This window comes from Physcomitrium patens, chromosome 8 (assembly GCF_059467195.1).
Source record: "Physcomitrium patens ecotype Gransden chromosome 8, ASM5946719v1, whole genome shotgun sequence".
In the NCBI taxonomy this organism is placed as follows: domain Eukaryota; kingdom Viridiplantae; phylum Streptophyta; class Bryopsida; order Funariales; family Funariaceae; genus Physcomitrium; species Physcomitrium patens.
In genome coordinates this window covers 10,003,896-10,018,092 of record NC_143417.1, presented here as the reverse complement: position 1 = coordinate 10,018,092, position 14,197 = coordinate 10,003,896, and the positions used below count along the sequence as shown (strand labels likewise).

At 38.0% G+C, this 14,197-nt stretch overlaps 2 protein-coding genes across 3 annotated transcripts; one reads left to right on the top strand and one right to left on the bottom strand.

Annotated features, from left to right (window-relative positions):
- Positions 1 to 264: 264 nt before the first annotated feature.
- On the bottom strand, positions 265 to 3,452 carry LOC112285604 (protein ALTERED XYLOGLUCAN 9). 2 transcript variants are annotated; one of them, XM_090252500.1, is made up of 4 exons: positions 3,202 to 3,452; positions 2,552 to 2,953; positions 1,962 to 2,454; positions 265 to 1,684 (listed from the first exon to the last, which is right to left on the bottom strand). In XM_090252500.1, exons 3-4 carry the CDS (start codon positions 2,232 to 2,234, stop codon positions 857 to 859), a joined length of 1,101 nt encoding a protein of 366 aa, XP_090108626.1. In that variant the 5' UTR covers positions 2,235 to 2,454; positions 2,552 to 2,953; positions 3,202 to 3,452; the 3' UTR covers positions 265 to 856. The 2 variants fall into 2 exon arrangements, with proteins under 2 accessions (XP_090108626.1, XP_024382320.1); XM_024526552.3 differs by having other exon boundaries at positions 2,552 to 3,452.
- A 1,318-nt stretch (positions 3,453 to 4,770) lies between these two features.
- LOC112285289 (ALBINO3-like protein 2, chloroplastic) lies at positions 4,771 to 10,378 on the top strand. Its single transcript, XM_024525970.3, has 14 exons — positions 4,771 to 5,590; positions 5,789 to 5,895; positions 6,029 to 6,156; positions 6,350 to 6,421; positions 6,631 to 6,732; positions 7,299 to 7,352; positions 7,524 to 7,589; positions 7,789 to 7,836; positions 8,270 to 8,431; positions 8,584 to 8,639; positions 8,804 to 8,921; positions 9,377 to 9,439; positions 9,560 to 9,669; positions 9,906 to 10,378. The coding sequence occupies exons 1-14, from the start codon at positions 4,980 to 4,982 to the stop codon at positions 10,030 to 10,032; spliced, it is 1,824 nt and encodes a 607-aa protein (XP_024381738.1). The 5' UTR covers positions 4,771 to 4,979; the 3' UTR covers positions 10,033 to 10,378.
- Positions 10,379 to 14,197: the final 3,819 nt, after the last annotated feature.

Here is a 14,197-nt window from a genome sequence, read left to right as displayed (position 1 = left end):
GAAACCCACAGCTTGCGTGCTCCCTCACATCCTGAACAGAATAGGTCTAAGAGAGCGAGGATTGTTGGGAAAAGTCCGCTTAAGCTCCGTTCGTCAACTTCGATAGAGTTGCAATTGCAAATAGGTCGCTGGGGCAGTTGAAGTCAGTGGATTCCTGCGGAAGATAGGGGATTTGTAGGAAACAACATATCCACTTACGGCAGTGATCCGAAAAGCTCTATCACTCGTGAAAAACATTTGAATTCCCACTAATCACCATGTGTGTTACCAATAGAAAAAGGCGCTATTTTCTGAGTGCTTATGTTTTATGGCATTCCTTCTGTCATCAATGTCATATTTGCGCAGCTACCGAAAGCACAGTGAAACAGAATAAACAAGAACCACAGTAATCGTATCAAAAGACTACCAGAAGCCCAAGCGCTGTCACAGCACGCCGTAAGGCAGATGCCCTTCATGACAACACAAGAGCATGACAGAGGATTCATGTCAGACCTTGTGGTTACAGTTAATGTAACCAAGGCCTAAGAAAAATGATCCGCGACAATGACTACTATCTTTGTAATTAAGAAAACATTGCTAATCACCTCATGCGCATTTCTCTGGTGGTGACACTTGACTGGGAACGCTGCCTTGTGTGAATACTGCTCGCCAACTGCAACACTGGTGCTCTGATTAGCTCGATCCCAACTAAGCTTTTCCTCCGTGAGAAGGGTCGCAGGGTATACGTGGCATATTTGATACCACTTATATTTAGAGGACTCCAGATTGCATGTACAACCCGAAGTTTCTCTTGTGGATCGCAAATTGAATGCAACAATGACTCTCGCTGTCAACATCAAGCGCCCGGTATTGTTTGCTACGGGATCGGAGTCTGCTTGGTGGTGATAAGCAAATTGTTGATGATAATATGCAATGCAGCTCTGTAGACTGCTTGGCTGTAATGAATGCCATCACGGGTACATCGAGTACCACACTCATGGCTCAGCGTTTGAATGTCTAGTAGTGTTGTCAAGCCTCCCGTACCAGCAATCTCACTCCTAAGGACCTCCATTGTGTATAACTGCGATTGTTGAGTTGTCATACGTTCACGCTTCAAGTCGCTTTGATATAAGGATGGTGCCAAAGTTGGTAAATTCATCCAAAATAGCTGCACTGTCAGAGCCTCCTCAGAGGTAGCACTAATGGGATCATTCAGCAGGAAGCCAAGCTCTTGCTTTAGCTTCACAAGAGATTTGCCATACTGGGTGTAATTTCCTGAATGCAACATGTGCCAAAGGCCTACACCCGAAACTATAATATCCGGGCGTTTCTGATCCTGACGGTAACCCTTCGCCATTCGTGTCAAGTTGGTAGTATAAGGGGCCCAAGCGAACTCCATGAGAATGTGATGGCTTTCCAAATTGTACTCGAAGTTGCTATGTCTTTTAAAAAGATAAGGCCTCAAATCCTCAATAGATGGCAGGATTAACTCCATCAGGGCCACGAATAGGAGGCGAGCTTGAGAATCACCAGCGATCACAATCCATGTTCCCTGTAGCAACTCAAGCGCGTCTTCTCTGTCGAGTTTCTGATATTTACATTGATGCAAAGCTTCATGTTGCCAACGCCACTCAAAGTGATCCCAATCCGTCTGATTGGATATTTGCTCGTCTAGCTGAGGTTTATCAATTTCAGAGAATTCCACCTGAGAAGATAAGGCAGATGAATTCAACATAGAACAAATGAGAGCTAGTCATAAGTATGTGATAGCAAAGAAGAGGTTAAACACAACATACAAAACGGACCCAGAAAAGCAAAAAGTCTAGAAGTTTTTAAACAATTGTTGTCTATAGTCGCACAGTTAAAAAACACTCAAAAGTTCCGGCTAAAATACTGGCAAGCACCTCAGATTTACATAGAAAAATCTATGAACATGCTCCAAAACAAGACAGGACAAAAGAGTGAAGGAAGAACTGACACACCTTGTGAATATTGGAGATACAGTAGTCTCTGAGCGTAACATTCAAAAAGGCTGTGGGTGTCACTTGGGCAGATGCCTGCTCTTCTGGGAGTGTAGAGGAGTTAAAATAGGGCGTGTGAAAGAAGGGGAAGACGTGAACCGATACTGCAAGCAGAATGAAGAGTGATCCACTGAAGAACAAAACGCGGTTGCGAGTCAAGTGATAACCCGCCATTGCCATGGGCCCGAACACTACACAGGAAGCTAGAAAGACTGCTTGCAGAGTCACTCCCATGGCAAACGGATGCCCGAGTTTCAGACCATGGCGTGCATTATTTGAACAAGTAGAAGATTATTCTACTTTCTGGTCCACCTTGTATCACCATGAAAAGAAACCTCTCTATGAAGAAATAAGACAGGCAATGGCAGGTCATATACATTCTAGGTACATCATTTGTCGAATGAAGTCCTCTGATTAGCTGATTGACCACCAATACACAACAGGCCATGAGCATCTGCAACAGGCACGAGCACCATCTCGGATCAGTGATGGCATTAGATTTCGAAAATCGAGTCGATTCGAAACAAATTGCGACCAGGGGAAGCCCTTACAATGTTTGGTCCCCCCAGGTCTCAAATGATTCCGGCGTAACTCGTCTACTGGAAACCACGGGCTGAATTTACTGCGCCCTAGCTGCCATACCACCGCATTCAATCCTTTCGCACCGCATAAGGAGCATTGATCTTTCCTCACAGAGACAAGGCCTTCAACTGAGAGCCAACCCTAAAACTTCACATCCGTCCGCGATGAATTCACGATCGCCCTTGGAGTCCAATCTATCCCAATAAAGCGCAAGCGCAAAACGCATTCCAGAACGCGGATTGATAGGTTACCAGAGCTCCAGTGATGAGATAATAGAGACGCATGTGGGTACCTAGACCGAAAACTCCCTCTCACAGGATCTCAAACCTCTGATTGCCAATCTCTGGTCCGCAATCGGATAGCCCAACTCCCTGGGCTCACACCCACGCAAATAGTACGCAATCAGTAACTACTCTGCGCTTCTCACTAACCAGAGCCCGAACTCGATTTCGCCTAGTAAAAAACAAAAACCCAATTCCCTACTACAAGAGATGAGGTCTTGGTCAAAGAGCTTCACCGAAACCTCTTACTCGAGAAAGGCTAAACAGCAGGGTGAAGACAAGTGGGGAAAAGCAACATCTACCCGTGTGTGCACACAAGGACCAAAAACCATTCTCACCAGTAATTCATTTAGTTCCTACACAAAAACGGCGACCGAAGCCAAATGGCAAGGAGCCAACGGGATTGAAACCACATCTGCTTGATCGTGCCACATCGTGAAGGGATTTTGCAACAATCCATCGTTTCCAATTGTCATCGTCATCGTCATTTTTCTAACTATCTAACCATCTATGTGCTGAAATTGAGTGTTACAGAAACAACAGATTCGCCGTCTTCGTGCTTATACTGCATCTACGCATCGAGCACATCCCCTGATTGAAACATGGTGGGATCTGCTGATGCTGCAGTTATGAACAAGGCCACTGACATTGTTCACTTTTTCTTCACCATCCGAGTTTTTTGCAGAAATGGGTAGACTAAAGAAACTCATTGATCAATCCTTTTATTCTTTCTTTCTCCTTTCTTTCTTTATTTACTTGCTGTTCGTTAGTGTTTTTCTCTTTGACCTTCAGTATCACAGACTAGAAATAAAATGGCTCCATTCTGTTTGGTGTGGTTTATATGTTTTCGTTCCAAACTTATGTTTATTTAACTTCAAGGTGGTTTTTTCATAACTTTGTGAAGTAACTAGCAAACTATGTTTTTTGGCATTGAACACTTTTCATCCAACTCAAGTTAACTTTTTTGTTCATTTGCAGAAGGCAATAAGATCTACTTTTGTGGTTTTCTTTTTCTATTCAAGAAACAGAAGGGATGTTTTATGTTATTTTTCAATAGATGAAGACGGAGTTTCCATGGTTGAAATCTGAGCTCCCAATGTCTTGAATGCCGCTTCTTGTCATCCTTCGGTAAATTAAAATTGTTTCGCATTCAAATAATATTAACTAGGGCACTGAACGATATAAAACTAGTTAATTACTAGCTAACTTATGTATTATTGTCAACGTTGGATTTGATGGCAAAGTACCATAAGAAAATTAGCGTGGTGTTTGCGTCAACTCCATAAATAAAGTAGATTTTATTTATTTAAAAAAATGTAAGTAATTTATAATCCTTCATCATATTCAGTGAAAAAGACAAAGGTATTGGCTTTGATCTTATATCCAATGTGTTCTATACAAAGAAAAAATAAACAAATTCTTGATATTGCAGATGACTTCTATTTCACATTTCTGTATACTAAATACCACATAAGTTTTATGGAAACTTACCAAAAGCTGAAATTTTTCAAAATCAAAGTCACAAAACGAATTCATATTTAATCAAGTGAACTTTTAATGAAGCTTTTAGATCCAAAAACCTCCAATAAGATTCTTTCAGTTTCTAAATACAACATGGTACCTCCACATGAACTTCTAAACTCTATTATCACTGCAACAATTCATGAAGGTTTCCATATTCCAAAAAAAGACACACAAAAAATGGCACACATAGATGAAAATCTACTCAAAAACTGATATCAGTATAAATGCACTACAGCAATAGATTTAAATGACATCATTAGAGGTACAATTTACAACCAACATGTAAACGATGTTGTCAAACGAGCAGAAAATAATCCTCAATGAAAGTAACAAAACCCTAAAATGAGAAAATGGTCTTCCAACGAAGCTCTTCTGTCGAAGCTTTCTGCCCACAGTCGAGCTGATGAATCGATGTCGTTAAACTCAGATTTTTCTCATGCTTGAAAAAGAATTTCGAAGGAGTCATCTGGTGTGCAATTCCACTTCGATCGAGCCATCGATCACTCTACTTGGGAGTGTTTTGCCATCCGAGGAGTTACGCTTGGTTGATGAGGAGCAGGAGATGAAGAGTGTGTGGCAGTGCATTTGAGCTATGTCTTTCACCAGCCGAGGTCGCTTGCATGTCGCCGCCATCCTGCGGCGTACCCACAAATGCTCCTTGCTTTCTTCCTCACCCACCTCCCCTTCGTTACATGCTCAAAGATCACGCAGTTTTTCGCAACTTAGAGCTGTATCGGGACCTCCTTTTGAGTTTGCGCAGTTGTGGGGTGGATGCTTGTACCCTAGTCATGGAGGGGTTTTAGGAAACCCGACGTGGGTGCGTCGATTCTCGTGGTGGAGGTGGGGAGGTGTGAATTCAGTGCCCGATTCAGTGTCCAATTCAACAGCCCAGTTGGACAATGGAGAGGGTGAAGCGGTGGTTGAAGCTAGCGCCCGATTGCCCAGCAGCACGTTTCGGCAGGAGGACGAGGTTGTGGCTGGTGAGAGTGTTCATGAGTCATTTCCGAGCGCTGGCGATGACAGGGAGCAGCTTGGATTGGGAAGAGGTAACTTGCAGTTGGATGATGGGGTGGCAAGTGTTGACACTAATGGTGCAATTGCTGAGGATGCCGGAGGTAGCATGTTTTGGAGCACCCTGCAAATCCCGACGGATGCCATTATTGTGACTCTAGACCGTTTTCAGAATTTCTCAGGTGTCCCTTGGTACGTTTCTCCTTTTCCTTCTTCCTTCCTTAATTACTTGGGTTATTAGGAGAAGCTGAGCTCGATCATGTCTCAATTGTAGTGTAGTACACTTTCAGCCAATCTGAGGTCATTTTCCCAGAGGATCGTTGCATTATCTCTCAAATAACGTGACGAATTGCGTGTTATTGTAATGATCTGGTGTTGTTACACTTTCAGGTGGCTTACAATTATAGGATCTACATTAGCGTTGCGTGCTGCTCTTTTTCCGCTCACAGTGACTCAGCTGCGAAAAGCATCGCTTCTCGCACGTCTCTCCAGCCAATGTAAGAGTGCAAACTCTCTGAATGCATGGTTTATAAGCATGAAGACATTTTGTGTGGGAAGTTGGTATGACATCTGCTTGTGGTGGAGATTTGTTCGCAACTTGTCACTAACTATTATATAGAAACGTTGCAGTGCCACCTCCTGTCCCTCCTCGTGGCTCTGGAGTTTCTTTAGCTTCTCAATACCGTATATTTACCAAGCGGCGGCTTGAACTAGGAGCACCTAGCCCAATGTGGCTTATAGCTGTTCCCCTCATCCAGGTTTTACATTTTGCTATAGAAAAGCCACTCTTTCATAATATCTGCAGATCTTTTGTAACTTTCTTAATTTTATCTTCAGATTAGTATCCATCCTTTAGTAATTTAGTTTTTTGACGGGCTCTGTTTCAGAGATTATAACTCCTTAAATTAGAGGTTACTGTTTAATTAGTTTTCGGCCAAATGGACCTTGCAGGTTCCTCTGTTCATTTATTGGATAGTTGCCGTTCGTCAAATGGCAATGGCTTCACACCCGGGTTTTGATACTGTAAATTCCCCTCTCCCATCATTACTTGATGTGTCATTCAACAAATAACAAAGTCTACCCATCCGTGCTTCGTGCTCTGACAGTGATAAACGGAATCGGGTTCCTAATAGAAAATCTCTACAATAAATTCATTTTGCATTGTAATTTAATTGATATGTACTCATTTTGGGACGTTGTCTTATTCTACTAACGATACAATTCCATTGCAGGGGGGGATTTTGTGGTTCACTGACCTAACAGTGCCAGTACAAGGTGCTTTGGGGGCTCTCTTCCCAGTCATTGTAGCCGCTACTTATTTCACAAATTTGCAGGTGCTATTTTACATCATTCTTGGACGTTCTTGCAATGTGAATGATCATGTTTGTGAAGTTTCTGCGACAGGTTCCTCTGAACCACTAAACTCTAGCTCTAGGCGAACAAACTCTCTTTAGATTCACGTCTTACGATCGTATTTGGCTTTCATGTATCCACACACACACACACACACACACACACACACGTACACACACAACCGTCATTCATAAAATTTTAATTGATGAATTTTTGAAATAAAAATCTTAACTCAATGTTTATTAATTTGATGAGCAAATATTGAATTCTTTCCAAGTTGTGATGACTCAAGAAGATTACCTTTTGTAGAGCCAATCCAGAAATTATAGCCAGTTCCATTATTAATAGACCATGGATCGCAAATTGAATGAGTTGAATACCTAGTAATAATGAATTATAGATGTCCACCTGAAATGAGAGCTTGCGATTTTCTCCTAATCATAGTTTTTGTAAATGAATCTTGTATTCCAGTCGAAGCTATCGTTTCCTAATTAAATTCTGTGGTGTGGGAACTTTTGGCCTGTGCCTGTGGGCTTGATCGCAGTAGTTGTCTTTCAAAGGTATCGAACAACAGAAAGGAATAATGGGGATCGTCATGAAGGTATACATAAAATTTTGTGGCTGTGCGGATAATCTTCAATTTTTCAATGACATGTCTGTAATTTAGGATTTTTTAAATTGATGTTCTTATTTTTTGATATGGCACACACAATAATTTGATAAACCCGTAGGGTATATTATCAATCTTCTTGTTTGATTTTCTTGTGAGCAGTTTTACAAATGGTGGTTGGAGGCGGCTACTATCCCAGCATTTATTTTTGGATTTTACCTTCCTCAGGTACTTCGTTGAGCTACTAGCACCTCATTGTGGTTGTCAGAAGCACCTTTCATGTTTGAGGAATTTCACAATGATTTTCGTGTCTTAGGTAAATAAACAGATGTATTTGGTGATTTAATTTTAAGACGTTAGGAAAGTTGAGACACGGCGCATTGAGTGTTCGTTGGTTAACCTTTAAGCTTGTCTGTCTTGTGTTCAGGGTGTTTTCATGTATTGGATTACAAACAATTGCTGCAGCCTTGCTCAGGTGCTGTACATATTTTTTTTCTTTCGTGAATATTTCTAACATCACGTTTTCGTTCTGTTAGTATAGTCTCTACATCTCTAACAGGTTTTTGACTGGGACGCAGAAGCAGTAACAGTTTTCGTCGCAGTCCTATAGAATCCAACCATTACAACTCTCATTTTTTTTCTGTCGATGTTATGCGTACTTTCAATTTCTGTATGCAACAAATAATTTCGCCAGCAGAAAGGTTGAAATTTAGGATAATTTGCTCGTCGAAGCTGCTTCAGATATGTCACGCCTGTTCCTTTAATGTGTAGATTTCATGTTCTTATCATGCAAGAGTTTGAGCCTGCTATCTTCGTTTACTTACTGTAGACGGCTTTGTGGCATTCAGCTAAACTAGCAATGCAGGTTCTAATTACATTCGTTGTGAATTCATTATCTTTGTATGCAGACAATTGCACTTCGACAGCCTGGTGTGCGCACTGCACTGGGCTTGCCATCACTTGCGGAGCTGTCTAAACTGAGAGGTTCCTCACCAACACCTCCTCCTGCTCAAACAGGTTTATTAAAAATGGAAGCTGTTGAAAACATGAACTCAGATGATCTTCTTGTGGTAGGTCTTTATATTACTTCACGATTCACAAAGTCATCAATTATTTTCTACCGAGTATGAAATGGGCATGCAATACACTACTCTTGTTCTGGTTCTGTAGACTCGCACCCATCAGTACAATCCTGATCTGTTTCTTTGTTCATCTGTGGCAGCTGGCTGCAAATTGCATTGCTATGCAAAAGGAAAATGAGGCTCTCGAAGTTCTGCAGTGAGAACTCTAACTTAGAATTCCAATCCTGCATTGTGTTCTCGTCACCTATGGTGAAAATGAAAGCGTCTGTTTTTGTTTGCTATGTTCACATCAAGAAATGTTATGTATAATGGGAACTGTCCGAGAAGGCGATTTTTCCCACTTTTTACCTGCCTTTGCAGTTACACTGTGGAGAAGTTTCCTGATAAAGTAGAAGCTTTATTTGCATTGGGAAAAATCTACTCTGAGAAGCAGCTATGGTCGAAGGCTTCGTTGTATCATGGCCTTGTCTTACGGAAGGTGCATTTTCTGAGCATTCCTTGTCATTAGCTAGGGCCGCATATTATTAGGAGTCGAGGTTAGCTAACTTAAATCCAACTTGAGACTTTAGGCTAAGAAGATTTTACATTGACATGGCCCCAAGGTCGAGAGTTGGCTTGAAAATACTTAGGGTATGCTTCTTCTTTTTGCTTCGAGCCATATTATACCTGGTTTCACTGCATAAAAATTTATAAATGGTGCACCAAAACATAACTTTTAGAGTTTGATTTTAACTCTTAGCGTGAAGTCCTTGGGCAAGCCACGATTTCTCTGTGAAAGTGGTCCTGATATTAACAACTAAACATTCGCTGTTGGAAAGCATTTCATTCTTCTATCTTTGTCTCAATAGTTTGACCTTTGGAAGTACAGGTGTGCTTTCATGAGCATTAATATACTTGAGCATCAAGCTCTCATCTTGATTCCTGGCTTTGCAGACCAAGGAGAGAGAATTGGTCATTGCTGCATCCCTAGGAGCTGGAGTGGCACTATTTAATCTGGTATATCTAGTCCTTTGCTTTTGAGTCCACAAACTGAAAATTGTAACATACTGCATTGCAGTACTCGTGTGGATACGAAGCTCATCGCTTATACTTTTCATCTGTTTCAAAATACTGCAGGGAAAGAGGTCAGAAGCACTTGAAATTATGTCTGTATTTACAGAAATGGACGTACCTCAGGATCCTCTCTCGCAGCACCGATACTTTAAAGCATGCATCACTCTTGGCAGGCATGTGGACCCAAACCTTTTTCATGAGCTAATTGACATGCTTCCATTTTCATAACCTAATTCCCATCTCTTTCGTATTCGGAACCGCAAGAAGATTTCTTTCGTTTTCAAGATAGTCTCTCTAATGTCCGAATCTGATTTTCTTGTTCATTGATTACTGAAGTCATGTTCCAAACGTAGCGCTGATCTATTGTCAATCATAAAGAGTCTGATTGGATCCTTTCTTGATGGTGCAGTGTTCTTAGTCAAGAAGGACGTAAGAATGAGGCGTTGAAACTTCTGAAAAAAGCAGCAAAGTATGAACCCATGGTGGAGAAGGTTTTCATTCCACAACTAGAAAAGGAGTTGGGTATAAGGAGTTGAAAAAACTTATTAATTTTTTGTGATTTGAGGCAATAAATGTTAATCCCGCTTTAAGTCAGGTCGAAGCAGGAAAAAAAAAAAAAAAAAAAAAAAAAACTCAATTTCATCATTGTGTGTGTTGAGGGTGTCGTTGACTTTAACTCTAGATAGAAAAATATGAATTTGGATACGTTCATCAACTGCGTAACTTGAAAGCTATTGGTCCTAAGTGAGAAACTGGAACGTAGGTGTCAGTTTTAACAGCTTACCTGCAGCCTAACGCGAGGATTACATCGAAACTATCACCAACCCCAGTAAACAGGTTAACTTATATTATAATTATAAAGCCACTACGATTGCCAAAGAATTACTGCTGTAGAGGATGAGATTGTGTGAAGCCTCCAAATTGATATTTTGAAAAATGTGCGGTCCGAACTAGCCATGTGCATGTGTGATTGTGCCAAGGGGAAAACCAATGGAGGTGAGAAAATTGATGGCAAACTACGTGTTCTTTGGATTATCTTTCGGAAAGATTCCGTCGAATTTTCTCTGCATTGAGGGGTCGCTTGATCGCCCATTCATTTTTTGCAGTCCCATTATTCTGAAAGCTCTTGGAAAAGAAATCCGAAGAAGACACGAGGTGATGGAGTTGAACTCTCAATAAGTCTGGTGTGAGCAAGCCGCTATCAAGGAAGCCCACCAGCTCCCAATAAATGACTAACTTTGCAACATGAGAAAGATTGTTTGCTCTAGACAATGCATCATGGGATATATTTTCATAGAACAAATAAAATCCTATTTATAAATTTGATTAAACATGTCAAACTATGGCCTAAGTAGACATAAACATAGCAAGTAAGTCCTACCTTTAGTGCAAATAATACAAATCTTTATGTCTTGATCTACTTCAATTTTGAAAAGCTTCTGCCCTATGTCTTCAAAGTCTACAATAGATGTAATAGTAAGGTGGACAATATACAAGATCTTGAGACCACAATTTCTTAAGATCTGTTCATCTTGATTAACCAATCTTTTTTCTACACATCTCTTATCATATTAATTGTCATCACCCCTATTATTAGAGTCTTTCTATCTTTTGTCAATTGTTTGAAAGTGCAGATGACAACAAAAAGTTTGATTCAAAAACCATATTAGGCCTCAATGTATTCTCAAAGCATGATAGAGTAAAAAATTATTAGTCACAATTCCAATATATCCTAACAAAGCTTTTGGCCATAAGAGTCAATGTAAATAACTTCGACCTCATATAGATCGTAGTTAAGATTCTAGCCAACTCTTATATTAACTTTCTAAGTTATTATACAAGTGGTGGAAGATATTCTATCCTAGACAAACTCTAGTCTTGACTTATGCTAGAAGAAAGCCACACAAAAGAAATCTAGAAGAAGAACTCTCACATATAAAGCTCTCTATATTTGCTAGAATTGTAGAAGAGGCCAATAATATTATCATCTTGGGAATTTTAACTCTCACCAAGGCCACTCTAGTTTATAAAATTAGTTGAGCAAAATTCAATGGACATACTATTGAAGGCATTGTCATTTCAAATACTTGTGCTTAAAAAGGCTCATTAATATATAAAAACTTAAAGTAGAAAGAATGTCAAAACTTAGATTTTAATTTTGATTTGTAAATATTATACAAAAAAAAATCATAGCCAAATTCCAAAGTCAACAATATTGATGTCACATTCCTTTAAGATACTAACAATTATTAATTATTCAAAGCGTTGATTTTCTTACTAAATACCAATAATTACAAGTCATGTTGGTATCTTGACTCAAATGTAATACAATATGTTCCCAAAAGACATCATAACTTTGATAGTCTAAAATAATTCAATTAGAATGTGAAGACAACCAAGGGTCATAGTCATTAGATAGCCAATTACAAAACTATATACCTAAAATTTCTATCTGGAGAAATAAAAGAAGTTTTTGGTATTCTATACATTTTTAGTTTATAAAAAAAATCTTATGTGTATTTGGTCGTTTACCAATAGATATCTCATAACATGCTTCAATGACAAGAATTGTATATTATATAATAAATCTCATAATTGTGTAGTAGCTGAAGGTATTTGGAATAGAAGGAATGATTTTTATTAACTCACAACAAGTAGCATGGATATCATAGCAAATCTAGGTCAAACAAATCTTCATACAATCAAGTTATGGCACCATATACTAGATCATATTAGTTATCTTAGGCATCACAAATTATTAGTCCAAAAAATGGTTCATGGTATTCCCTACATCTTAATATACAAGAAGGTAGGTAGATATTGCCAAGTGAGAAAACAATCTTGAGAACCATTCTTTAGAATTAGTGTCATAAGAACCACTAAAACTTTAAAATTGCTTTACATTAATTTATATGGACTATTTTCAATTACATCTCTTAAAAGTTTAGATTATATGTTTGTTATAGTAGATGATTACAACAGATACACATGGATTAAGTTCTTTCAATATAAATCTCAAAAAACTCAAACCTTCTAGGCCTTCAAAAGAATGATAGAATTTCAACAAAAAAAAGAAAATTCTATCTATTAGGAGTGATAGGCGAGTTGAGTTTCTTTTGGAAGAATCTATGAATTTATGTGAACAATTTGGTATTATTAAAAAACTAATAAATATAGGCATGCCAAAACATAATGACATAGTTAAGATGAGCAACTAGAAGCTCCTTGATATGGCGCCTAACATAAAAATTCAAGCTAGTATACATAGTTTTCTTTGGACCAAAGTTGTTAATATTATAGCCTTCATCCTAAATCAATTACCTACCAAAGTTATTTCCAAGGTAATATCTTTTCAATGCCTCTACTTTAAATAATTCAACATCTTTTATTTATATATTTTTTGATCTATTGTATATGTGTAGGTAGAAAATGAAGAATAGAATAAGATGCAACTGCAAGCTAAAGTAGATCTCTTTATTGGATACAACACTCAAATATAAGATTTCTAAATCATGGTGCCTTTTGAATATAAGTTGATTATATAAATGAATGTTAAATTTGACAAATATTGCATACTAAATAGAATAAATTTTTCTTATTTCAATGCCATCCATGTACTAATCAACTTAGATTCATCAATATTATATGATCTTAGTCTAATAGATTAGCCAAAAAAATTCAAAATTTTTGAATCTAATCTTGTATTGCCATCATAGATTGTTTGGTCTTGCATAAACTCATCACTTCTACAAATAATGCTGCTTTGCCATCACCAATGTCATCAACTAGTATCATTGTATTAGCTATTATTAATCTAATACTCGTCAATATTACCTTGTCGCTTTGATTGCGATAGTTGCCTAACCAAACTTGACAACCTTTATCATGTTTTTGTAACAACATTATATATGCTATCAAACCAAAGCACAACATCCTAAAATTCTTTGTCAATCTTATTGAGCTTCCACATCTAATAGACATAGACTATTTTTTTGGAATTATTATTGAGCCAACTAATTCAATCACATCTATAGAAGCAAATATCTATCTTATATGATAAGCAATAATAGAACAAGAACATACAGCCATATTAAAAAACAATATTTGGAAGCTATGTAAACTACCTCCAAGAGCTTTGACAATTATTGTAAAGTGGGTCTATAAAACAAAAACTAAAAGTTAAATTCATTGCAAGAAGCTTCCAATATATAAAGGATGTAGATTATGACAAAGTGTTTGTTCTTGTAATCAAGTCAAAAGCCATCTACTCAAGAATAGCACTTATTTTCAACCATCAATGGTTGATTCTTCATATAGATATTAAGACTCTCTTCTTGCATGGCAAATTCAAAGAATCAATTTACATAGATGTTCTAAAAGGCTTTTGTGACTCTACAAAACACACAAAGGTATGTCGTCTAAAAAAATCTCTTTATAAGCTTAAAAAGCTTCTTAAGCATGGTTCAAAAAGATTAACAATAATTATGGTTTTTTTTGCATTGAAGTAAATAAGAGCTTATACTATTTATAAGACTTAAATGTGGTAACATTTTTGATTTTCTATGTAGATGATCTTCTACTTACAAATTTAAATTTTGAAAAAATCTAGTTAATCACAATAAAATTCATGAAATTCTTTGAAATATCAAATTTTAAAAAAAATAATAATATTTGGACTTATAATTTATTCAAAAATCTTAT